The sequence below is a fragment of the Andrena cerasifolii genome, chromosome 7 (genome assembly GCF_050908995.1).
Source record: "Andrena cerasifolii isolate SP2316 chromosome 7, iyAndCera1_principal, whole genome shotgun sequence".
In the NCBI taxonomy this organism is placed as follows: Eukaryota; Metazoa; Arthropoda; class Insecta; order Hymenoptera; family Andrenidae; genus Andrena; species Andrena cerasifolii.
Genome location: NC_135124.1, coordinates 15,015,040 through 15,040,801, shown reverse-complemented (window position 1 = coordinate 15,040,801; position 25,762 = coordinate 15,015,040). Strand labels below are relative to the sequence as shown.

The following is a 25,762-nucleotide window of genomic DNA, read 5'->3' as shown; positions in this document are numbered from 1 at the left end:
CTTATCGGGCCTCTGCGACGCCACGCGCCCCGCTTAAACACCCCCCTTTCGCGACGAGAACGGCAGGTGCTCGTGGGATATTGCGGGCGTGTTGCTGATTCCTTAAGCCGCGGCTAATTAGAAATTTTATCGCCACGATGGAAAAGCTGGGGCGTGCAGAATCTTGGAGCTTGTCGTACCTCGGAAAAGAAATTATACGTATCACTCGCGTGCAGGAGAAATGCGCGACGAATAAGCGAAGCCTGTTCTTCGTGGATTAGTGCATTCGCTGCCACCGACTTCACTGTTCCACCGAGAAGCTGTTATCGCGACATTTGCAATGATAATAAGCATCTTCAACCTGCGCTTTCTTCTTCCCGACACACCAGACCCACCTTCGCAATCGCTGCAGATTGCAGGCTCTCCGGTCGGTCCGATCGAGAAACCTGTCCGTTCCCCTTAATCCTGCGGCAGTAAATCTCGGTAACGTGCATTCTTTCGGCTTACTCCTGCCACAAGTGAATCGCGCGAGACGCCCACAAGCATTCAGCGGGATCGGGATGAACTTTCCTTCGATCCGATCGCCTCGGACGCGACTTTCTCTGCTGTGTATTCGGAATTGAGGCTTCCAAGCGGAGATCGGCGGGAACTTGGAAGGGACGACTTCCTTCGGGCACTTGCGAGCTCGTAATCGCGATAACTGCGGCTGTTGGCTATGTTAAGATCGTCCAATTGCGGAAACACAGCCGCGTAACTCGTGGGCGTACATAGTTAGGCCGAGAATTGAATCGCCCGCGATCCTCGTCAGATTAGAGACGCGAATTGTCCACGCTAAAGCAAATTCGGAAACAGGGGAGCAGCGATGATGGGCGTTGCAGGCTAGCGAACGACGTGGGTCCAATGGAAATTGGAAATAGCGTAGCAGTAGACGCGGACCGCGCGTATTTCCTCGATGATGGCACACCGGAAATCGTCCCTCTGCGTATCGGGGCTGGCTTGTCAGCTATTTAATCGTCGAATATATCGCTTGTTTCGACGAGGCCCGGTGCAACGGCGTTGCGGTGGTTGGCCAGCGAGGGCTGATCATCGGAAACGCTGCGAACTCGTTGCGACCATTAATCACGACGTCCCGTTGCAACATTGTTGCCGGAGACAATAACGACGATCACGATAACGTTTTAGAGGCAATATTCTTCCACCCGAGTGGCTACGTCAGCCATTCAATTACAGAGTCATCACTGTAATTAGTTTTCATACACGAACGTCAACTTGCCTATGAAACACAGAATTCTTTTCCCGATACTGGGCTACAAAAATGATTCTCTCTCTCTCTCTCTCTCTCTCTCTCTCTCTCTCTCTCTCTCTCTCTCTCTCTCTCTGCGCGTGAGAGAAGTATAAGAGACAAAAGCACAGCGCGGAAACGCAGTTTGAAAACCGCGTTATTTCACTTTTCCTCAACATCCTTTTCCTACCCTGTGCGTTGCTTTTTTCCACGCGCGTGGAACAGAGTGCCCCGCTGTTACTTGGAGCCGCCGCTAATCCACGCGAGAGAACGCGAAGCGGTTTTAGTTTTTCGCTGAATAATACATAAACCGCTTTTTAAAATCAAAAAGTTGCGGCCCGCAGCTTTTTCTCCCTCCGCGGGTCGCGTTTTCTTTTTTTTCACCCTCTCGAAGCGGACCGGTCGCGTGAATGCTTAAACGCGCGCAGCTGCCGCTTCGTGTCCCAACATCCGCCTCTTCCAGGACATCATCCCGCGCAGCCTTTTTCCTCGTTTTGCATTCTAGTTCCCCCGTAACGAGCAAGCTCGCTCGCTTTGGCGTTTACCCCCGTCGCGGAAACTCGATTGTTTCGGATTCGTTCAGCGGAGTAGCTGCTTTTTCGTCGGTAATAAGCGCCGAGGAAACACGGGAAATAATTCTGTTTAAAAACCACGATGTTTCTACTCGGCGCGGCAGCAGCTCCGTGCCGTCGCATCTACGTATCAGCGCCCATTGACTTCGATGACTACGGCCTTGTGCACCCGAAATTATCATAAACGTCGACGTGGCTCTCTCATCGGGCCGGTATTCACATCCAGCAATTTGCAATCACGAGGGCCACGCCGGCGCGAGGTTCGTCTCGAGTCATGGACGATCGCGAGCAGCGTGGAGATAGTTTTCGTTAATCGATCCACTTGGTTCGATAGTTGGCGCGTCATATATCGCGGTTAGGGATTCCTGACGGCCGATTAAGAGCAACGATCGACGGAGGATCTCTCGCGTGGGTCCAAGGGAAAGTCCTCTACCCCGTCCCCTTTCCTGCGGGGACTCGTTTATTTCGATCTCTCTTCACGTTCCAGACGTGATCCAATCTTTCCACCGCTCGAGAGATTTCTTCCGAGTCCTTCCCTGCCCCTTTGTGCCCTTTATCCGATTGGCTGCTGTGATATCGAGTAACGCCCATCAGGATTCATTCTCGACGGCGTAGAGCGAGTTGTAACGCGAGAAATGGCAATTCGAGAACTGACCACAACGCGGGGATGAAGCTACTTGCTTACTGTAATATTCCTCTTTGAACGAGAAAGGGGAAACGGGTTGGCGAGACCGTCAGCCTCGCGTTTGATACCATGGATGTAGGTACTTCTATAGTGCTATTCGCAGTACTGTCGATTTTCAAACGACTCGACTTGCCGCAAAAATTAACTCAACGATTTCACGCCGCGGTAGAAGTTTCCCGCTGAAAAAAAGCACCCCGCCAGGCGGGAGAACGTGGAAGCTAAAGAGCGGAGCACGAAGGAGCCCGAGATAGCGGCAGAAAAAGGAGGCGAGAGTAGGAAGGAAGGCAATTGCGGCAGCTTGCGAGAAATTACAGGCGTTACTAAGGCGAACCAAGATGTTGAAGAGCAGCGGCGGGGCCGAGCGGAGGGTGTGATCTTCTAAAAACTTATGCGAAATTAGATTTTAAATTCCTCGGGTGCTCGCGTTGCCACCATCCGCCGCACATTCTGCCTCGGCCTGAATTACAGGGAAAATAGAAAGCCGAGGCCGTGGCGCGCCTTAAGCAGATGCAATTCTCCGAGGCGTTATGGCAGCTCGACGTCGGTCAGAGCCGAGCACGACGGAGGGTGGAAACAAGAAGAGAGAGAAGAAATCCGAGGGTAAGAGCAAATCGACCGTGGGCCCCTCCACTTTATTTCAAGGATATATTATTCGATTTCCTGCGTGCTGGATTCGTAATGCTTGCAAATAGAAATCAGCGGAGTCACCATTCTGATGGAAATCACTCTTTTCCTAATCGACAGCCAGAAACCTTCTATTGATCCACGGCAAGGCGATCGAGCAGCGCTAAAATTAACGCCTACGTCACACTTAATCGACCAATCCACGATTACGCAAAGGTCTGCGCATCCATTTACCAGCCGCTCCATGTCCCAATATGAAATCAACGTTCCAGGTGGTGCGGCGCGCGCGATAACGCGTCCAAGCTGCAAATTAGACGGGGGCCCCGAACCTGGCGCCAACCAATTCGTTTCGTAACGCCGCGAATCCCGCGCAATTTCACGAATTCTGCCGGCCTGTGAATCCAGCTTAACGAGATTACCGGCCCGGTGCAAATTCGACGCTGGACGACAACCTCGGCCCCGCCGATATAAAACGCGCGTCGGCCGCGAAAACGAAATTTTCCATTTCCAAAACCCGCCGATTGGCTCGCTGCAACGAGCACGCGCGACTCCAGGGCCGGGCTGACGTGTGAACGGGCCATAATTGTCGCGACCAGACAGAGGAACGTCCGTAATGCGCGCGACCACCGATCCACGCGCCACTGCCGCCGCAAAATCGTTTGCCTGCCATTTGCATAATTCGCCGGGACGGGCCTGCGCGCACCGCCTATTGTATTTCGTAACCGACGGCCGTGCGATCCTCCTTCCTCCACCTTGCAATTCGAATATCAAAAGGATTTAAAAAAATGATTCGGAGCCACTTGAAAGCCATCCCTACTGATTCGATACCGTCCTCCTCCTGCCAGCGTGTACGCTCGGAATTATGCTCGCGCATAGACCAGCCCCTCGCGAACCTGCAGCCAGTTCCTGCGAGCAGGTTGAATTACGATCCTCTAAGGAATTTATGGGCTGAACGGAGGTTCGCGATTCGCGGTGAATGCTGGGCACGGGGCGCTGTTTCTCCTTTTTCCACGCCGCTTTCCCTTTCGAGGGTGGGTGAAAAATTCCGGCGAGACGCCAGGAAAAGTGGTGGCGGAGTTAGCGTGGACTCAAGTTATCGCCGGTGTAAATCAACGGGTGCAGGAAAGTTCGCAGGTAAATCTGGGAATGCGAGGGCGAGAAGAATGGAAAGGGTGTGTCGAAATTTAAGAACCGAAAGGACAAAATGTTCGTTCTCGTCGATTACTCCACCTCGATCGAGTCAATTACTAAGTAGTAAACTGTACACAGAGGTGATGTAATTTCATTATTTTTCCAACGTCAGCAGAGGAGCGAAAAGCGTACTGTATGACCTGCCTTTGGGGCCACCGTTTATCCAAGACCGTCAAATATTGAAGCTCGCCCAAGGGTTTGCACTTATTTCGCGCAAAACGCGCGGGGAATTATGCTCCTCACCTCGAAGCACACCTCGCACCGACGTCTGCGATAAAATGGGCCCGAAGCAGATTGCTCCGAACAAACAAAACTGCCTGACCTGCCTCGGCTGGCTCCACGTTGCCAACTCAAATGTTTGCCACCTGGGGCCACTACCACGAACCCGAGTCGTCCCTGCGTCCTATGAAATGTTACATCCACGCCCTGCTCGCGCTCATAACCAACTCACAATCGCGCCCAACGCTCGCATCGCGTAAGACCGTGTGTTCATCCCCTAACGACCGATTCAACCCAATTAATTGGCTCTCTGGCGATCACAGTCAGCGAGAACTTCCTTCGTACATCATACACGAGGATTATAGATCATCTAGAGTAAAGGCAGGTAATATGGAACATTTGATTTCAAAAGCTTGTCAAAAGTAGGGAAATTTATTTGTTTCTTTTAATGAAACTGTCATGAGGGGGCGAAGGAACTAATGCATAATCATATTTACATCGTCAAATGTAAAAAAATCCAATTGTTTTGCAATTATAGTAAAAAAAAACTGAAAAGAGTGAAAATCGGCCGTTCGAAAAATGGGTCCTAATAAGGAACACCTAGGAAATTTGTAAAGAAAAATATAACTATAATTTAAAGATCGCCCGTTCTTCTAGATCTTAGATACATTAGCTGAAGATGTCTATCGGTGAAAGATCTGCCCACTTGTAATCGTTTAATTCCACTCTCGCGATTTCTTCCGAACTCGCGAAAGATAAGAGTTCCAAGTTCCACCCACGTGGAACGAGGGGGAAGTAGCCGCGCGACAACGGGATCGCGGGAAGAGAACGGAATCAGGAAGTTACGCTGTCGGATCGCGGTTACTTTCGCGGGTCATAATGCTGATATACCACCGTGGATTTATGCGCACAGCTTTCGGTATTTTTATTGCTCGTACGAGCCCGACGAATGGCCGTATAAGTCAAGTATTACGAGACAGCCGTAGCATAATCTGCGACGAGACAAAATGCAGGACGATCCGTGACAAACGGCAGCCTCCGTCGCGCGGTCCACCCATTAGCGACGCGAACGTCGCCGTGATTAATGCGGCGATTAATAAAAACCGAGGGAATGTTAAAAGTCTATCAGAATTATAAATACCGTTTACGTGAATTCGCAAGTGGAGCGCCTAGCATTTCCGGTATATTTTTCGCCATTCTCTTGGCCGGCAGGGGTAGAGGATTCATTATGCGGAAGTTACGTATGTACATAAATTGCGCGGGTCAGTTGGCCACGATCCCCTAGTCGTTCTCATCGTTTTGACGAAGTGGTTCTACGGCATTCCTGACAAGGTCGTTTACCGAAGAGTGGCTAGATTAAATCTCCGACACTCGGAATCACGGCTCCGCGCTGGAATTCCAACGAATTCCAGCCGTCGCGGCCTTTCGAATTAACTGTTTCTTCGATTTCGACCCGCATTCCCCGGCTGCGATGTAATCGGGCCTCTCGCAAAATCGCGGAGCAAGGAAATATAATAATCATTGAAATATCATTCGAATGCATTGGTATAACCCGACCCCGCGATTCTAACCCAAGGATCCATTGCACCACGGAAATTCCAAGTCTCCAACTTCCAACGAAGAGCAAGGGGTGCAGGCAATGTAATCAGGGAAAGCCGCTTGAAACGCGGTGGAAATGAAATTCACCCCCGAGTTCGCAGTGCCGCGGCAACTTTCCGCGGCGACCGGTTAATCAATTTAATTTCCGGCCGCGATCGCTCGTTACGCGCGAAAGAAATTGCGATACGCAATTTCGAAGTTCCCGAAGGCGCGTCCATGCCGCGCGACGTCGCGCGATTTATCTTTCTTTCGGCGGCGAGCAATTTCAAGCGGAGAAAGCCGGCGATAGTTACGACCCCCGCGCGTAAAACGGGAGGGGCGCGGATGTGGGCGTCCCGTTGTAGTTGCACGCGGCGATAAACAAAAGAATCGCCCTCGCAGCGACAGCGTCTACGAAATATACGCTGAGAATAAGAGGAGCTAGGCGGGGCGCGTCGGGGGGAAGGAAAAGGGTAGCCTTCGGTGGTGCTATCAGGAAAATAATGCGTCTACAACTTATGTACGTGGGCAGCGGTTTTCGCATTCATGGCGCGGCCCAGGCTGCCACCGAAATCGGCTTCCTCTTCGTCTTCTTTTTCAACCTCCACTTTTCTCCGCCTTCTTTTTCACTCGCCCGGCTTTCGTATCGATTCCGCGAGACCATTCTGCGGTCGAATTCCAAGCTCCGAAGAGGAGAAACTACCGACCTTGTAAATCAGGGCACGCGTGTCGAACGACGCGAAACAGTGCCGAATGACAATTGTAAAGCGGGGGATGGGGGCGGACAAGGGTTAAGTAGAAGAGGAGCGCTGGCAAGTGGTCCCCGGGAGTTCGTCGAGAGGGTTCGACAATTTGCATAACATCGTGAATATATAGAGGATAATCCGCGGTAACTTCTCCTTTAAAGGGCTCTGCTTATCGCCGAGTAATAACGCGATAAGACAGCGTGGCGTCGCGGCGCAGATGTTGATGGGGAAATAATCCCGGCCCGTGGTTCCCAGCGCCCCATCAACGCCATTTTTCCGTCTACAAACTTCGCGAAAAACCGCCGCGAACGGGGTAATGCAAGAACGCCGACGCGAAATTCTAAGTAAACCTCCGGGGAGAGTGCATTCGAAAACATTCGACGAAGAGGAAGCGCCGGTCGAGCATCGAACAGTCCAGGCAACTTCCCCTCAGGAAACTTGGAGTTCCAAATTTCCCCAAAAGATACGAGCTCCCTTCGCTCAAACACAGCCCGCGTGGCTGCTACATTTTTCACGGCGCGGAAACGAGCGTGGCATTCTCGCTCGCCGCGGCGTCGGGCAACTCTTTCCGCGAGTAGACGGCGGCGAAGAGGGAAGCAGCGAGTATCTGATTCACTTGCGAGGCCTGCAAGCTGCACTTACCGCTGGAGTTCTTGTTTCGAAGGCGTTTATGCGGCGGGAGAGAAACGACTATGCATCTGCCACGAGGACACGGGTTCGGTCGATGCACCCTGCGCCGAGACATAAGAGAAAAGTTTCCTGGGCATCGACGCGTCCTGGGAAGGGGGTAGGGCGGAAACTTCGAGGGATACCGGTTAGACAGACTCGCGAGCTCGTAATTTCGCCAAAGGGCTAAAGAAGGAGTTGCCGTGGCAAGTCTCGGCGACGCTGGCGGGCGTTCGATTTTAATGAATCCGATGTGAGCGGATGCTAAAGCGATCCGGCGAAGCAAATGAGAATTTATCGCGACCAGCTCCCACCGACTTGGGTTTTTCGCTTCAGAGAGCTGCAGAACAGATATTTCTTTGTCGTTCCTATTGGTCGTAGACTAACGTCGAAGCTTCAGCGTTGATAAAATCCTCTGCCGGTAGTAAAAGTAAAGGAAAAAGATAGCAAGGTCCTCTGTTTCGGTCCATTGCCGTTTCCTTTCCTTTGGCGCTTCGTAATCCGTCGAAAAGCGGATGGGAAATGCGCGGGACAGTCTGGCAGGGTGGTATCGACATCGTTTCCGGTTTTCCTTCACGCGTCCGCCGCGGACTTCCGTCGGCGACAATGCGGTTGCACCGGCCTTTTGTCGCTCCCTCATTATTTTCCTACACGCTAGCGAACGCGGCGCAACAAAGACACTTAGAAATAAAATAACACATCCACCGACGTCTTAATTAATTTCGAAACCCAATTGGCGTTTCACTCGGCTATTCGCGCTTTCGTCGATTCCCGATCCGGTGCGAAGTTCCTGGTACATCGATGAATAGACAAGGGTACCTATTACGGACGATTAATTCTTGGGCGTTGATTCAGGCTTTAAAATCTTCGTAGGTCTCTATTTTATTTCCTCGAGTGATTCAGGCGCTGCTCCTTAATTGATTCCCTTACCGAAGCCAATTAATCGCAAGAAGAAAGTGGGACAGGTCGCAGTGGAAAATATCAATAATCTTCCCACAATCCCAATCGTTATATTAAATCCCGCAATTTATCGCGGCTTTCATCGCCTAGAATTACCCACGTGCCGTATATGAAAGAGATCTCTAATTGACGCGGCATCAACGAGCAGAATCTCAACGACGCTCGCCAAAGACGGTTAATCCGTCTTCTACGCTAAGTCGCAGGGACGCGGTAATTAGAAGGGAATAACCAGAAAGGAGAGAAACGTGCCCCCGCGATTGGAGAGAAAGGAGCAGGAGGAGAAACGAAGATTCGAACGAGGTATCTGGTAGCGACGTCGTGCACGAGTCGACCTTAATCCATCGATTTGTCGCGCCGCTAATGCCCCGGCTTCGATTGCTCCTCCACTGGTGTAAGAAATACAAACGGCGGTGTCCCTCGGCGTGGAAAAAAACAGCGAGGGTGCCAAGGAGCGGATCGAAAACAGTGTTTGCGTCCGACGATACATCACCCACGTCCAATTATTATTTCTATCGCTCTGCGACGAACGAGCGGGCGTACTTGTCGCTCGAGGCATACTCGTGAATGGCGCGGCGATTGAAATTCCATCGATTGCCTAATTTTTGCGATCTCTACCATCCCGCAGAGGACGACCATCATGTACGCCGTGGCAAAGTTCAACGAGAAGTTTATAATAATACTAGCGTCCCACAGTGGGCCGGATTTAAAATTTCCCACCTTTCGGGTCTTCCTTTTAAGATATCGGAATGAAATTTACGCCTAAAAATAGGACAAAATTATTCCTTTCTAATGATGCATAATTTAATATCTTTTACATTTATTTATATTTTAATATTTTTAACTTATTTGTGTTAAAAAAAATTTAACTCTGTTTATTTGGTACCTTATTTAAAGCCCTTTACAGTGGTTTAAGCAAAATGTTTGGAAAACTTTTCGTTTCCAAGTTATAAGGAAAATTCGAATAATAAAGAAAAGTAGCAACAAATCGGTTTAAATTAAAGACCAGACTTTTGCGATAAATATTTTCTTTTATTAGTAACTAATAACAACAACCTATTAAAAAATATTTTTATATGCATTAAAGAAAATAGCGATATTTTTCAATTTTGATTAGGAATATCTTCCGAACGCCAAAAAGTTCCACTTTCGGACCAATTGCAATATTTTCAGCACTCTCCTCTAAATAATGACGTAACGATCATTTCCCCCCTCGTCCCACTACTCAAATTATTAGCGTTTTAAAAGTATTTTAAAAAAAAAGGTTAATTTCTTCATAATATTTTGGAAAAGATAACATTCTCTCCTTTGGGAGATTTACTTTTCCCCCAGCGTAACATATACCAGGCGCTTCTTTTTTTCCATATTAATAACGCGTTTTTGAGGCATGCTACATAGCCTATGTCCGTCCTAGAGTATCCAGGAATAACGTGTAAAAATTTGAGGAATATCGGTTCAATAGGTCTTGAGTTTTGCGCGAACATACAAATCGGCTCTCTCTTTATATAATAGTATAGATATAGATAGACACGGTACGCTGTTATGCATGTGAAACGTGTGTTCAGCGCACAGCTCTTCGCGGAGCAATCCTTCGTGCACCGACGCAAAGTGGCTTGTCCTTACAGTGACGAGCTTCCCGGCCGAGGGAAGTTCGTCGCGTAATCGAGTAACCGAAGTTGAGCCTGCCGAAGCAAAGATTCTCGAAACGTACCACCGATATCGTCGTATCGCGATGACGACCTCAGCTTCCATGGTATAATGCAGCAAGACGGAAACGGCACTCGGTTCTGTTCGGAAAATTGGATCGCGTTGATCCTCCGCGGATCGTCCGGTTGAGCCCCGCGTTAGCTTAAGTGGCTGTTTCCGAGACGGTCGGAACAAGAGAAATTCCCAGTTCGTTTCGGCAGAACAAATGCAGAACGACGTCCGACAACCGCGCACTTCTGTCTGTTTCCCACTCCACCCCTCGGTTCGTACTTCGTTTCGTGCTACACTTCTCGCTTCCCTCGTCCTTCCTCCCCTTGCTTGTCCCATGCATGGAGAAGAAATTTGTGGCTCCCTTCGAAAGCGATCAGAGGCAATCCGTGCGCTCCTATATTTGGATATTCCTGGAACAAGTTCTGTGCCCGTATCCTGCGCACAGGTAAATCAACTCCGCCGTTACGTGCGAAGGAAATATGAAGCGGACCTTACGGAACGCGCCTGGTTCTTCGTGATTCGCGTAACGGGAAATTCGTGTCTCTGGCCGCCGAGTTAAAAATAATTTCGCCCCGGCGGCGAGCGTGGTTTTAACGCGGCACGCTTCAACGTATTAGCGCGCGGTGTCCGTCGGCTGGAAGACGAGAGGGGCGAGGGTAAAAATCTGTAAAACTCTGTACGCGTTGCTTGGCCCCGGTTGAAACGCGGGAAAAGGCATTCTGGCGCGCTGCCGACCGCGAGATTGCATTTTATGAAACCGGAGTGGACGCGTGGATGAGTTTCGCGGAAAAGGTCGCGGCGAAAAGTTTCAGACGACACCCTCGTCGGCTTTGTCTGATTCACCGCCCGGCGTTTCGAGTTCCGGATCAGGGGAAGCGAGCTTTCGAGGGCGAGGCGAAGCGCGTCACCACGTAAATTCCACCCCGTCTATGAAGCTGCGAACGTAGACTCGGATCGCGCCACCGGCGGATGCATGGGAGATTCTCTTTTTCGACAGGGGTCAAAGCTTCGAACGCGATTCACACGCGCAAGCTCGAATAGCGCCTCGTGTACGTTCCACTCGTTATCGCGCGTGATATGCGCTAACTACGTGCAAAAACTGAGCCAAATTGATGCTCCCAATCTCGCGCGGCGCTCTTGTGAATTCAAAAGGGTGAGATATCCTAACGAATAACATTTGCAGCTTTTATTTCACTGTAACGAAAGCGTTGAATGGAAGGCGAGAATCCGATAGCAGTTTGGGCTCAAAGGGCTTGCAATGGGAAGGTACGAAGTGGATTATCGTTCGTTTTGCGGACGTCCACTTCAATTTCAATTTTCATTTTCGCTACATCGAGGATTCCAGTCACAGACCAATCTCGCTACCGCGGAAGCTCAGTGGATTTGTTTTCCGCGACCAGCGAGCGTAAATTCCGCCCCGTGTCGCGAATATTACGGAGAAATTTGTGAAATTTCCGTCGCAAGGGGACGGTTGGTCATTTTTTAATTCCTAAATTGGACAGTGGAGACTTCGTTTATCCGCTAAGAGAGAACAGCAGAATTTCACGACAACCTCGTCGACGAATACGGAGGGGAAATTAAGGGAGCGCGGAGCTAGAAAGTAGGTAATCCAGCAAACAAGTGGACGATATTACGATAGCACGAAGTTCAAACCCCTGTGTCCGCCAAATAAACTTCGTCATCTCGTTTCTGGTACAAGTACAGTCCCAGAATTGTTCGATTCGCGAAGCGACGAAATCAGGCCCTTCGACGTTTCGCCGTAGTTTCTTCATCGCCCTGTCGCCATTATATCGCGACACGTCGCCAGAATATCGCAACTTCTCCCCGACAAATTTCAACCCTCTCGTATTTATCCCCTTTTCCACCGCGCGTCTGTCCTTTTTCCCCAGAAGTCACGCATTCCGAGGCAACGGTGCACTCTCGCCGCAAACGAGCAACGTGATGGCCATTTCTCGTTCGCTTCTTCTACCTTTCACCGGTTCCATTTTCAATGGAGCATTATCTCGCGATCGAGACGGTGGAAAGCTCGATATTGCGGGGTATCGTCTACCCTGTCGCAACTAAAGAATAGAAGCCTCTTCGAGAGCAATACTTCTCTCCAAGGACACGAAATAATGCTACTCCGCGCTGTATTCCCGAGGCCGAGGAGCGCTGAAGTCTGGAGGTAGAAGCCGATTCAAAGGTTATCGTATCCTATTGGATTTATAGGAACTTTCGTTAACGATACTCGCGATGTCTCTCGCGATATCACCAGGTAATCGGTCGTCTCGATTAATGGCGCACAGCGCTGCGAACAGTCCCGTAATAATAATTATTATTATTATTATAATTGACGCGAACCGATCAGATCCATTTGGATTTAACCCGGCCGATCGTTTCCACACACGTGTCGCGTCGTCAGCGAATAAACACGGTCGCGAACGATAATCGAATATTTAATTAATCGCACAGAGAGGCGCGTTGCACGGCCCATCGAGTCCTGGCTCGGGCAATCGGCTTTGTTTCGCTAATTATGAAAAACGCAGGTTACTCAGGTGATTCGCTGGCCCAGTAAGCAGAGAAACGACAATGTAACTCCGATTTCCACTTATCAGTAGCAAACTCGTTACGATGTTTCTCAGCTACGTCGCTGGAATGGCTTCTGAAGTCGTTAATTCGTGCGACGTGTTTAAATGTACGAACGGTAAGATGAACGAGACTGCGACCAGTATTGTCTCTACATACTTGAGTCCCACACTACTCGGAAGAGAAAGGAATACGTCTGGACAGTACTTATGCGCGACGAGCATCACGGTGCCGTTACAACGAGCGGCGAATCCAGGCCGAACTCGCGGTGGAATCGAGGGCGAATTTCCGGGGATATTGGAATCGAGATGTCTTCTTGATAACGCCCGCGTTGGATGAGGTCGTCATTGACAACAATACCGAAACAGGTCGATACCGCAATCGACAGCGTCCCTGTCCCTTTGATTGTTCCTTGTCGAATCAGCGCTACCGTGCCCCACTAAAAATCATTCTCCATCTGCGGATTAGGCTCCTGTCCCGCCAACGATATGCCGTCAACGCGGCGCGTTACTCAAAATCACGATGATTTTTTTTACACGGAATTCCGCAGACCGATGCAGGAGAAAGCTGATAAACGCACAATTTATACAGATTTACGATCGAAATCGCGGGTCCTTCCGATTCCTCCGCTTTCGTTATTTCGGTCGTCCGTGCGCGCGCTCACGGACTCGCGTTGCAGCTTTCAATAAAGTGAAACTGTATAAAATGCGACAATGTCTCGTCCAGGAATCGTCTCCCTTTCCACACGGATCTTTCGCGAGCGAGCACTTTTTAATTACGCGAGAAACGAACTGTCGCGAGAGCACCGAAGAATTTTAATATCCCGCGTGCGAATGTGTGTTTCTCGATGCTTTTCATCGATTTCGTTGGGCCACTTTCTCTGTATTGGCGCAGAGGGAGAGAAGGGGGAGTGACACTTTTTCGCGAAATAAAAGTGTGGCAGGTGCTTTAGCCCGGGCAAGGCGGTAAATTTCCAGGATTTTATCGGCGAAAATTTAGAGACACCATAAAACCGCGCGTCGAACGAAGACGCATGTTTATGTGTATGGATATTCCCGGATATTCTCCAACGGCCGGGGTGAAATACGCGAATGCCGGCGTTGTCGTTAGTTGAAGATTTTACGGCGGTATAAAGAGAATGAAGAACTGAGTCAATCCGAATAGCAGAAACTTTCGAGACTCTTAAAGGCTGACTTAGGAATTAAACACTTTCGCGCTTAATCGTGGCAAAGCATTCTGAGTTCTAGCTTAGATCACAACTCACTTGCAATTTCTACTCGTTCCTTGGTAAGCAAAGCTTTAGAAAACATTAATCAGAGACGTTAGTTTGCTCGAAAGAGTGTCATAAAGGATTTAATTCAGACGTCAGAATCTTCCACCATCCACGAATCTATGTATCCATATTTCCATTCCTCAACAAGTTAAGGGAGCAGATCTATCGTCGTGCTGAAGCCCCAAGGTTCTAACATTAACGCCTCGCCGGGCAATTAAAATAGCGCACAGACTTCGTTGCCAGAAAATCAGCAGGAATTGGTCAAACCTGCCAGTTCGCCGAGAACCAATCCACTCAAGCCACCCCATCAAAAATTCAGTATCGAGGTTTTCTGCGGTCTTGGATCCTGGGGCCACTAATTCCTGCGAATCGATCGCTCCGGCAATCCGGACCCGACTACCGTACCAACGGTGGCAAGCCGGATGTATCGGCGATCCGCGTGCTTTAATTAATTTCTCCCTTTGCGCCCGCGGGCCGAGCGCAAACGACGTCGGCGTGACTATTTCAATTTACATCGGTCAGCCCCGTAATTATTTCATTGGCGAGCGACCGACGATTCGCGTGGAAGTCCACTGGCTGGACACCGCGTAACTCAATGGCAGCCCCTTGATCAGGCTCTGAGAGCGACTCCCAGCGAGAACCTCGACGCACCCGCCAGCGACAGCCACGAAACACGCGGCAAACGACGCTTCTTTGCAAGTAAATCCCAGCCTGAATGGAACGGACTCCGGTATCTCGTGCCCGTTACTTTATCGCGTCCTCCGCAAAGCGGTCAACACATTCATCTCCCATCCATTTGCGGTTACCCGATGCTTTGGGGGGACGGTATTACCGTCCGCTGCGCGAGATACGCTTTAGGAGGTGGAGGAGTGATTCTTCCAGGACGATAGCTTAATGAGTTAAGCTCGAGCCAAAGGAATCTGTACCGACGATCTGGATAGCCGAGTAGGTAGTACCCTGCCTCGGCTTGCGCTCGTGCACCGTGCAGAGTCTATCTTACGGTGAAACTCGATCGATTTTCGCCCACCCGTATGCATCGCGACTGGTGCAGGGGGAAGGAATCGCGTTCGTCGGGCCCCGAATAACGCGGCGCTTCGGAAACAATAACCGACTCATTATCCCAAGCATGACAATAAAACATCCCCGTACGCGCGCGCGCGCGCGGAGAAGCTGGGAAGGGTGACCGTACGACTCGCGCTGATCCGTAGGACTAATGCAATTTTCGAGGGCACCAGTACCGTTGCATAAAACAAGCGAGCGCCGACGAGAGCATTGTGCCCGAGCAGATGACTAATTAACGAAGGGGTTAAAACAAGAGGGCGCACAGCCGGCCAGACGGGGGTGGTTCGGGTAATGAACCCGCGGTGAGGCATCGAGCTCACTCGGTTCACCGAATTGGCCGGCGAAACTATGCGAGTCATCCCTAAAGCTGTCCATTAGCTCGCCCCGGAATCATTATTCAAGCGCTCTTCTACCGCGAGACGAAGGATCCGGCCGCGAGGAAACACGAGTGGTTATTGGAGTGGACAGCTGCCGGGGAGGATGAGGACCGCGGCGGTGGACGGAGGGGCTCGGGTGAGAAATGACAACAAAGCCGGCGCGACTAGGATAGACGGGCAAGAATGCGAATGAGATACGGAGGGATGAAAAGAACGAGAGGCGACGGCAACAGATGGATCTTTATTACGCGGCGCGAGACTCCGCGTCTATACCTATGTTGCGTGGGTTAGACACGGTCGAAGTAGATCGAGGATGCCGCGCCACCGAACGGGCGGCGAAATGAATGAAAGCTGCAGGGATGAAACCGCGGGGATGGATGAAACGCTGTAGCAAACGGATTCAGCTGTTCATTAGCAATTCGTCTGTATTTCCGAGTGCAACCAGAAGTGGCACTTTTTAGGAAATACAGCTTGTGCACTTTCTTGTAGGAGTAGAGCACGAAAGAGTTCTCGGTGCTAGAGCCTAGCTGTACGCGGTGCTCTTCAAACGAGGAATCATAATGCCATGATTGATCGAGAGATTCCCGACGGATCCTCCTTTTCCCAGGGAGAGGGATAATGGATGGAGAGGATCTACGTGTAACGTTTGTGTAATAGTTCAGACAGGTGCATGGATCTCCTAAGGATTGTCGAATAGTTACGGGAGGAATCGTTAGAGAGGCGGGATGGGCGGACTTGCGTTGCTCCGAATTGATTTTCCGCGTCATAGTCCGTGGTAACCACTTGGCCGAATTCGCGAGTGCATTTCGATGTGAGATCGGACGCAGATTCCGCGCCGGATTAATCCCAGACTCGTTCAGATTTCAGCTCCCATATGGAGCACGACCGTTCCATCTTGCGCGCGTGTTGCTCGCCCGTATTTCCCTGCATGCGATCCTCCCGGGCGCACGTGAATTTATACGCCCGTTCCTACCCGTCCCAATTTACTTTATTTTCCTTTATTCCGGCTCCGGGGTGTGCAATCGTTTTTTCATTTCCTTTAGCAAAACACAGTGCAATTCTCCACCGACGTCTGACAATTAAACGCGCGTATGTCGCGTCGTTTGTTCGATCCAACTTCTACATATTCTAGCCACACAGGATTGTTTTTATTATTATTATTATCTACGGGAAAACCCTTTAGGATACAAAAAAGTATACACAGATAAGTGCAGTACCTAAAATAATAGAAATACAAAAAAGAACAAGACCATATCAAACAGAAGAAACAAAACAAAGCGGTCAGCAAACAACGATAAGAATTCGCACACTTTTACTGCACTTCGTTGCTCACTCGCATCTAGAGGCTAGACTCAACCCCCCAATTAATCACATATTCTATGTGCAAAGTACTCTATGAAAAAGATCCTTCTCTATTTTTAACTAACAGACAGAACCTCTCCCCCGCGGTACGCAATTTTGCAAAAGAAACAGGCCGCAGTCTTGAACGCCTCGCGCTGTACACTGGCGTAAATGCTTCCGATCGTTACGTTCGTATAAAAGTCCCCGGATTTGCATACCGATTTCCACCGGCGCAGGGGGACAACCGCGATTCCCCCGTTCCGCGTGTCACGGGCGCGCACGATTTCGCCGGGCACGCATTGTCGCGTGTAAACGGGCACGTGCACGTGTCCGAGAATTCCAATCGGACCGCGTTATCCACTTTAACGCCGGGGCCAAAGCCGAAATTGAAGTTTCGAATTAAACGGTCCGGATGATTCGCCCCGTCTGGCTCGCTTTAAGTCTCGTTTGCAATTTCGTCGCCGACAAATATGTGCCCGGTCCCGACTACATTAATCCCCAAATTATAGCCTCCGCGCAACCATTTCTCCAATCCGCCCTCTCAGCTTCGATAAAACAAAGACAGCGGGGTCGGTTTCGCGTGCACCAGCCATTCCCTTATCGAATCGGAAATATATGAACCCTCCCGAAGACTTTCGACCCGCAATGTGGTAAACACCTTTCCCCGTCCTCCTCGCGCAAGCGACCGCCGTTTTATTGCACTTTAAAGTGATTCCCCTCGTACCCTCCCCTTTGTACATTATCAGTTTAACGTCGCCTCGACGTAATACTGGTCGGTGTAAAGTGGTGGCGTGTCGCGGGCGAAAGTACAGCTGCAGGTTCAAACTATGTACTAATATCGCGAGGAACCGAGGGGTGGAGGCGTGTAGTTGTACGCGACGGACTGTGAGTGGCAAATTTTCCGTGTCGGTGCTCTCTCGGGCGGTAATAATTCCCGCGATCGATAATCTCGTCAGTGAAGTTTTACAATCTCGACGGGGGGCAGGGGGTGTGTCAGCGAGGAGGCAGAGAGAGAGTGGACCGCGCGAAAGCGCAACGCGGATGCATTCCGTACACGTTCCGCGAGTTTATCTCGGGGAAAGTGGGACTGACATATTGGGGATCGTTCTGGCCGTCTAGTCGCATTTATGTACCCTTCGTGTCGGCCTGCCGCGCCAAAATGATCGTCCTCCTTTTTCTTGCCCTCCTCCTGTTTGGTTTCCGCCGCCGGTTTCGCGCCCCGGCTCGACCTGCCCACCTTTGCCCTGCTTTTTTACCCCGCCAACGTTCCACGGACGTGAGGTACGTAAAATAGAAGCTCGATGGGATTTCCGACGATGCTGTGCACCGGTGATATTCAAAGGGTGGGGGAGACCGGGGCTGGTTGTCCCAAGGGGTAGGTTGACTAATTGTTAATAACTTTGCACCGACATGTGCTCCACTGCCGAACGATTTACTGTAGAAAGAAGTCGCTTCTACTGTGCCACGCACTTGTGTCCGGCCTCGCGATCGCACGTTCTTTAAAAATTATTAGTGTTTGTCGCAAAATTGACTACGTAAGGAAATATCTTTTCTTCAAGATTTTATGTTTTCACGCTCTATATAGTTACGATAGAATAAATTTTAAGGGACTATTTTTAAGTTTGTTTAGTAGACGACCTATTGACATAGTATTTTTGTTTATACATAAATAATTGAAGGTTGTATAGATTATTGAAGCCAAAATGATCGATCGGAGTTGATTGAGTAATAACGTTAATAAGGTTTAGACTGTTATTTTGTTATTCAGAAAGCGATTTATACTTTTGTTTTAAATTTCACTATGTTATGAATACATTATAATTTATGTTTAAGTTGAAAAAAAAATCAGTTTATTATTAAAATTTGAGCGAGAAATAATTAATATTTTATAATGAAACAGCTCTTGTGACATTGTGTTATTGTATTACCACTGCGATAAGTTGCTAATCGCATTTCTTTAACTGATTGTACCCACCCCATACTTTAAGTCTACCAACCTAGATCATGGGGCTGGTTGACGAGCTTGGAAGGTATTAGAAAACCATTAAAATACTTTAATTGCTGTCACATTGAGTCAACGTTAATAATTTAACCAGATAGCCAAATGTGTGCCCTATCAAATATACTAACCGGTTATAATTTATTAAAAATCAAACATTGAAAAACTGGCCTAGCAGCCCCGGTCTCCCTTACGTTGATTCCCAGCCCCAATAATCGAGGGAGCGATATTTAATCATTAACGAAGCGACAGGTGTTGCGTACCGCTGGGCCCTGGCAGTCCTCTCGGGATGAAACGATAAGCAAATTAACGGACGTTACGATAGATAACGCCAGGAAGAAACCCGATGAGGCGCCTATCGATCCTATAGGCGAGTTGATGACCCAATTACGTGTCGCCTAATGTTTCAGTGGGAAGCTCATTACGCGAATCCCGAGTCCAAGTTCCCCTTACCTAATTAACCTATCGGATCTTCCACCCTTTTCCTCCTGAAAGAGACCCTTTTTCTTCGGCCCTTTATCAACCCGGATATCCATCCATTGATTCTTAACTCCGAGGCACTTTAACTTCGCCATTGTCCGTTTTATTCAGGGGATCCGATAACCCTGCTAATCGTTTAAGGAGAATCGGTTGGTAGAAGAATATAATGACCTTAAAATTTACTCAGGATTCCGGAGCAAGAGATTTCGAATTGCGACTGTTTCTGTTTCAGGTGTCGAATGAAGCAGTGGAGAAGAGACCTCCCTCCAACGTCGGTTATAATCACATTCCACAACGAGGCTCGATCGACGCTGCTCAGAACCGTCGTTAGGTACTCATTTGCATATATTTGCCAATAAATTTCTAGGCAATAGCAGCGTTGCTATTTCAACAACTTCCACCACGCAACATTACCGCGAAGTTACGGCAATGAATACAAAGTAACGCCTGGGGAAGATCGCGCAACTTTCGCGGTGCAAATGGAGAAACGTCGGATTAATCGGAACGAGATTAATATTTCCTCGGCAGAGGGAGGGTAAATTCCCGCGCGTACGTGCAACGAGGGGTTGCTTCGAACTGGCAGATGCAGCAGCTCCGACGACGCAGCGGAAACGCGAGAAAATTCTCGATGGGGGTTAGAAAGGAGGAGGCGACGACCGATGGAATTTTCTAATCGTCGTTCCATCGTTCCGCTTTTCCGCGTCCATTACTCGCCCCCGCGCATTATGCTCGCGGGGGTGGTAGATGGTGATAAATCACGCGTGAAATATGAAGGGTTGCGTGGACGGTAAAGGGTTTAGAAAAGCGTCGACGATACCCGCGCCTGAGATAATGATATTCCCGTGGAAAAAATCTGATCCCCCTGGTCGTAAATTACGGCGGAATGTTTGCAACCCTCCGAACGCGTTACTATACCGAGCTGGGTTTTAATATCGACACGAAACTCCAAGGGTGTAACTGTACGTACTCGGCTGCAATTATTAAGCGTTCACTTTCGAGATTTCTGTAATAGCGGCAATTAGAATATCTTCTTGAGAATACTGCATATCTACATGCATGAGCTGTCAAGATAAATCTCAAAACCACTGAACGACGGTCTCCAACATTATTATCAATTTATTCAAGACTTTCGCATAGCCCGGGGGGTCACATTTATCAAATCCCACTCGACGGGCAAAGTGTTAAAAGGCACGCAACGTCGTGTAACGCATTAGCATAACTTTACACGGTTAATACCTCATCAGCGAGATATAAGATTAAAAAACACATTTATAACTTTCACGCCGATCTCAGCAACGCTTCGATAGCTTCGCGGTTTAAGACACACGTAAACTCGTTCGATATGCTCTCCCATTTTTCACGACGCAACAACACACATCAGAGATTTCCCCCGCGAACGGCCGTCTCTTAATTCATACGATTTTCCGTGGCGGTACAGCGTCGTGCGACCTAAACGAGATTAAGAGCTACGTTCACTACTTCGGGGATCGAATTTTTCCTGCCGACGGAAAACGAATTTAAGGGATTATGTCCACCTGTGAGGTTTGAAAAAAACATGTATATTCGGGAATTTTTGGGGGAAAAACTTGCAGGCTTTTTTAATCAAACCTTTATGCATTCGAAAGTGTACGCGTTAAACTACTTGTAGTAATTTCTGCGATGGAAAATATAAATAAATAAAAGAAATATCAGCGACCTCCCAGCAGCGATCGTTTTTTCAGTAGTTTGCGGCAACCACTCTAATTTTGCTCTGGTTCATCGAAAAATAAAAATTCGCGGAAATTTAGTTAGTATATTAGATTATCTAGTCCTTAATCGTTCATTATCCCGAAAAATTATTTTGCTACAAAATGGCGTTTTCGTCACAGAGTCGCTCTCATTTTTCATCATTTTTCATCTGTAAAATAAAAACTACACAACGGAAATGAAAAAGCCACGATTCAGAACTACATAACCTAATATACTAACTAAATATGGTCGAATTTTTTATTTCTGATGAACCAGATCAAAGCTACAGTGCTCACCGTAAAGTGCTTAAATAAAAAAAACGCTGCCGAGGGATCGCCAATAATTCCAATATTTATTTAGATATCGCATTGTAAAAAACTACAAGGACTATAAAATATATATTCTCAAATATACAACCGTTTATTTAAAAGAGTCTTCAAGTTTAAAAAAAAAAATCCCGAAAATACTTGTGTTTTCAGACCTTGCAGGTAGACATAATCCCTTAAGGCACCGTTGCCATTTTAAAAGGACACCTCAACACGCGGACTATTTTTGCTTACAGCGTGCTGAACAGAAGCCCCGAGCACCTGATCAAGGAAATCATCCTGGTGGATGACTTCAGTGATCACCGTAAGCTTCGATCTTCCTATTTCTTTTCGCGTACAACATTATCTCGTACATATAAATCTCAATTCCAAATATACAAAGTTACGCAAGCCACGGCGACGGACGTTCAGCTTTGTCTCCACAATTTGCATATTCTATTGTTCTTCCAGCCGAGGACGGTGAAGAGCTGTCGAGGATACACAAGGTTCGCGTGATACGCAACGAGAAAAGGGAGGGTTTGATGAGATCGAGGGTGCGAGGCGCGGACGCAGCCACCGCGAGCGTACTGACGTTCCTGGATTCCCATTGCGAGTGCAACGCCGACTGGCTGGAGCCACTTTTGGAAAGGGTGGCCGAGGACCCTACGAGGGTTGTGTGCCCCGTGATCGACGTGATAAGCATGGACACCTTTCAATATATCGGTACCGTTCTTACTAAAAAGTACTTCGTTCCCTATCGATTCCTACCACTTCAACTTTTCAGCATAAATAAAATGATACAGCATATCAGAGTTACTTGAATAAGTTTCTGACGCAACTGTGTATTCAGGAGCATCTGCGGACCTCAGGGGTGGCTTCGACTGGAGCCTGGTGTTCAAATGGGAATATCTGAGCCAAGCGGAAAGGCAAGCACGTCAGAAGGATCCCACGCAAGCGATCAGAACCCCGATGATCGCTGGCGGTTTGTTCGTCATCAACAAAGCGTACTTCGAGAAGCTCGGGAAATACGACACCCAGATGGACGTCTGGGGCGGGGAGAACCTCGGTGAGCATTCCATTTCTTCGCACAAGACTGACAATTACAGTGTCTCGGATTCGAAGAGTTCGAACGAGCGTGACACGATTTACAGAGATCTCGTTCCGCGTGTGGCAATGCGGCGGCAACTTGGAGATCATCCCCTGCTCTCGGGTGGGCCACGTGTTCCGAAAGCGCCACCCCTACTCGTTCCCCGGTGGCAGTGGAAACGTTTTCGCCCGGAACACCAGGCGAGCGGCCGAGGTGTGGATGGACGATTACAAACAATTCTATTACAACGCTGTACCTCTGGCCCGTAACATCCCCTATGGGAAGTGAGTACACTTGAAACGATCGTGCTCCCGAAACGCAGCACCGAATCGACTAAAATCGATCGCGGCTCCACGGAGGAACGAGGAGACCCTCGTTCCCCGCGTAGAAGCGTTCGTCGCGAGCTACGCAGAGTCCTCTGGACCGTCTTATTTCGCGAGGGAGGTCGATTTACGGTGTCGAGAACGGGGCGAAATACCGATAGTCGATTTCATTAAAACGCGTCAGCGCACGTGAGCCGTATTAATAAAACGACCGTCGTTTCGCTTTAGTATTCAGGACAGGATGGAGCTGAAGCGGAAATTGCACTGCAAGCCCTTCAGCTGGTATCTGAAAAACGTGTATCCCGAATTAGTTATACCGACGAGCGAGGGCGGGCCCGGTGGATCCCTGAAGCAGGGAACCGCGTGCTTGGATAGCATGGGCCATCTACTAGACGGGAACGTCGGACTTTATCCGTGTCACGACACCGGCGGTAACCAAGTAAGTACGCTGGTTCATTATTCAAGCAGCCCCTGTACGTATGTGGCCCTGTGTCTGTGTGCTCTAAGTAAACCCGACCGTGTCGGATAAGTCCTGCTCGGTTGGTTGTTTTACCGAAATAACTCTTCCTTCCGGTCCGCCGGCATTAATCCGTGTATTCAATTCTGCGTTTCAATTATCGCGCCAAGGATTTCACACGCGGGCAGAGAATTAAGGGATAAGTGGGGAACGATCTTCCCTTCCATAAAAGGTTCCATGTGCGAGTGGAAATTCTGATTGGCTCGCGGGGATGGACTGTTGAAATCTTTGAGGGGCGCCAGAATGCTTCGCGATCGCTTTCGAACGCGCCTTTAAAGTTCAAACCTTTTCTAGGAATGGGGCCTGACGAAGGACGGCCTGATAAAGCACCACGATCTCTGCCTAACTCTGCCGATGTACGCGAAGGGCACGACGCTGCTGATGCAGATCTGCGACGGAAGCGAGAACCAGAAGTGGAGGCACCTCGAAGGGGGATTAATTCGGCATTCGAGGATCCCAGTGTGCGTGGACTCGAGACTGCACGCGCAGAGGGGCATCACCGCTGAGAAATGCGACTCGAAGGCCGAGACGCAGAGGTGGCACCTCTACAATCACAATCACTAGCTCGCGACGAGGATCACCGGCTCGTGAAGATCGCGGTGTCGTCGTCACTCGCGGAGGACTCAAGGGGTGCGATATCTCATCAGGAGGAGCAGGATCGATCTGATTCGGGCGACCGATCTCGTCGACCCGAGAGCCAACCTCCTCGATCGACGAGCCGGTCGATGAGGCAGACACGCGATTTCACGTTTGCGTCGCGGCGAACGGACCTTCTCGATCAAACGTGAACGCATTCAGGGTGACTGTTTTTCAACAGATTCGAGTAACTACGATCATGAAGGATCGGGGGTGAGATGCGCTGGCGAGACTAAGCAACGCTTGGAATTGAACCGCCGGTTTAAAAAGCCACTTCTCAAGCAGGACTACCGGGAAACGGTGTTCCAACTAACTACAGTCAGAAACGTTGGAAGCAGAGGCGAACTTCTACGGGTTTTCCAGATTGGTATCTTTTATCGTTCAAGGCGTGCGAATTTTATAACGGACGGACAGGTTGCTACGCTTTTTATTTGACGTTTTGGAAGAGGGGAGGTTCAAGAAACGGGGCTGAAGAGAATCGAAGAACTACCCCCATTGCAGACGGAATTGATTCAGGCAAATCGATTGTAAATTTCGGAAGGGCTACTTAAAAGGTGCTCGAGTGTACCTTCTGCAACGCATTTACGTTAATTTCGATGATCTCAAAGGATTCTCCTGCCCAATCCCAATCCAGTTACTTTTATGTCACAGGATGAGAACGAAGGAGGCACCAAATCGAAATACTTTGGGGTCCATAATATTAAGTGAACTTTGTCACCATTATCATTCGTTAATCATCGAAACGTTCAATCATAGAACCACTTCGCGAGCAGTTGAAACGAAATCCCTCTCGAGGATCTCGGCTAATCGACAGCGGGCGAAATATCGGACTCGTTTGTCCGGGAAAATGCTTCTTATCGATCCCCCTATTTTCTCACGGCCTCGCGCGAGGTGCTGGGAGAAGCCGTTCCCGGTTTGACGCCGTAGGCGACTCTTGTTTTTAGCAGACCCTTATTGTTAACGCGTACACGTAGCGTGCAGCGTCGGAGAATTCGATCGCCCTCGGATCGAACGACTTGCTCGATCGAAAGCGGCGCGCTGCGACTCTCGACAAAGAGATTTATTTTTGTATAAACGAATTGTATACTGACTTGGTTGTGCGAGTAGCTGGGAATTGTGGGTGCGCTCCGCTCGAGGGCTCGACGCGTTGGCGCCAGTGTTGCCAGAATCGTGGAACGTTGAACAAACGCTCAACCCCACTTTGCTCCCATCGCACTGCACACACAGGTATATCCCTACTCCTGCCCGTGCGCGTTGCCTCTTCCGCTCTCTTCGCCGACAACTCACATTGCCGGAACCCAACTGTGCGATTCGCAATCAGAAGATCGGGCGTTCAAATCTCAGTGCGGCTGTTTTACTTTTTTTTATTTTAATTATTCTCTAATTTCACTTTGTAGCTTCTCAGTAGAATAAAAACTTGAAAATTATTATTTTGCAAAGCATTTCTTTTGCTAACGATGCAGTTCGCGTTACCGAAATGCGATGCAGCTGGCCGGCGTACGATGTTAGTCTTCCACCGTTCTACGTATACATAAACAGAGATAAACGCATAATTGAAATCATAATTGTAATTATAATTGTACATGATCAAATATAACTATTACTATAAGCTTATCATTTTTCGTTGAAAAGCAATAATTCCACCGACAGAAATGCACTGGAAAGTGAAAGAAACATGCATTCCCAAAATGTGCTATCAAAACGTGTACCGCGGTACCGTTCGTTCCACGTTCCACGATTCTGGCACCACTGGTTGGCGCGATGGCGGACGCGTTCCGCTTCGGTATATCTTCTTCTCTTATACCCTGCTGATAAACCTCGCGTCTTATTAAACGGGACCTTTCCCTCCTTTTTCGGTGAGATTATGATTAA

The 25,762-nt window shown here is 49.1% G+C and overlaps 1 protein-coding gene across 1 annotated transcript in view; it reads left to right on the top strand.

The window, feature by feature from the left end:
• Pgant2 (polypeptide N-acetylgalactosaminyltransferase 2) overlaps positions 1-25,762 on the top strand; it is a 160,198-nt gene extending 134,436 nt beyond the window's left edge. Inside the window, exons 4-10 of the mRNA XM_076816572.1 lie at positions 19,527-19,625; positions 21,585-21,652; positions 21,799-22,050; positions 22,178-22,393; positions 22,479-22,698; positions 22,966-23,176; positions 23,549-25,762. Coding sequence (XP_076672687.1) covers positions 19,527-19,625; positions 21,585-21,652; positions 21,799-22,050; positions 22,178-22,393; positions 22,479-22,698; positions 22,966-23,176; positions 23,549-23,818 — 1,336 coding nt within the window. The 3' untranslated portion in view covers positions 23,819-25,762. The remainder of the gene's footprint in view (positions 1-19,526; positions 19,626-21,584; positions 21,653-21,798; positions 22,051-22,177; positions 22,394-22,478; positions 22,699-22,965; positions 23,177-23,548) is intronic.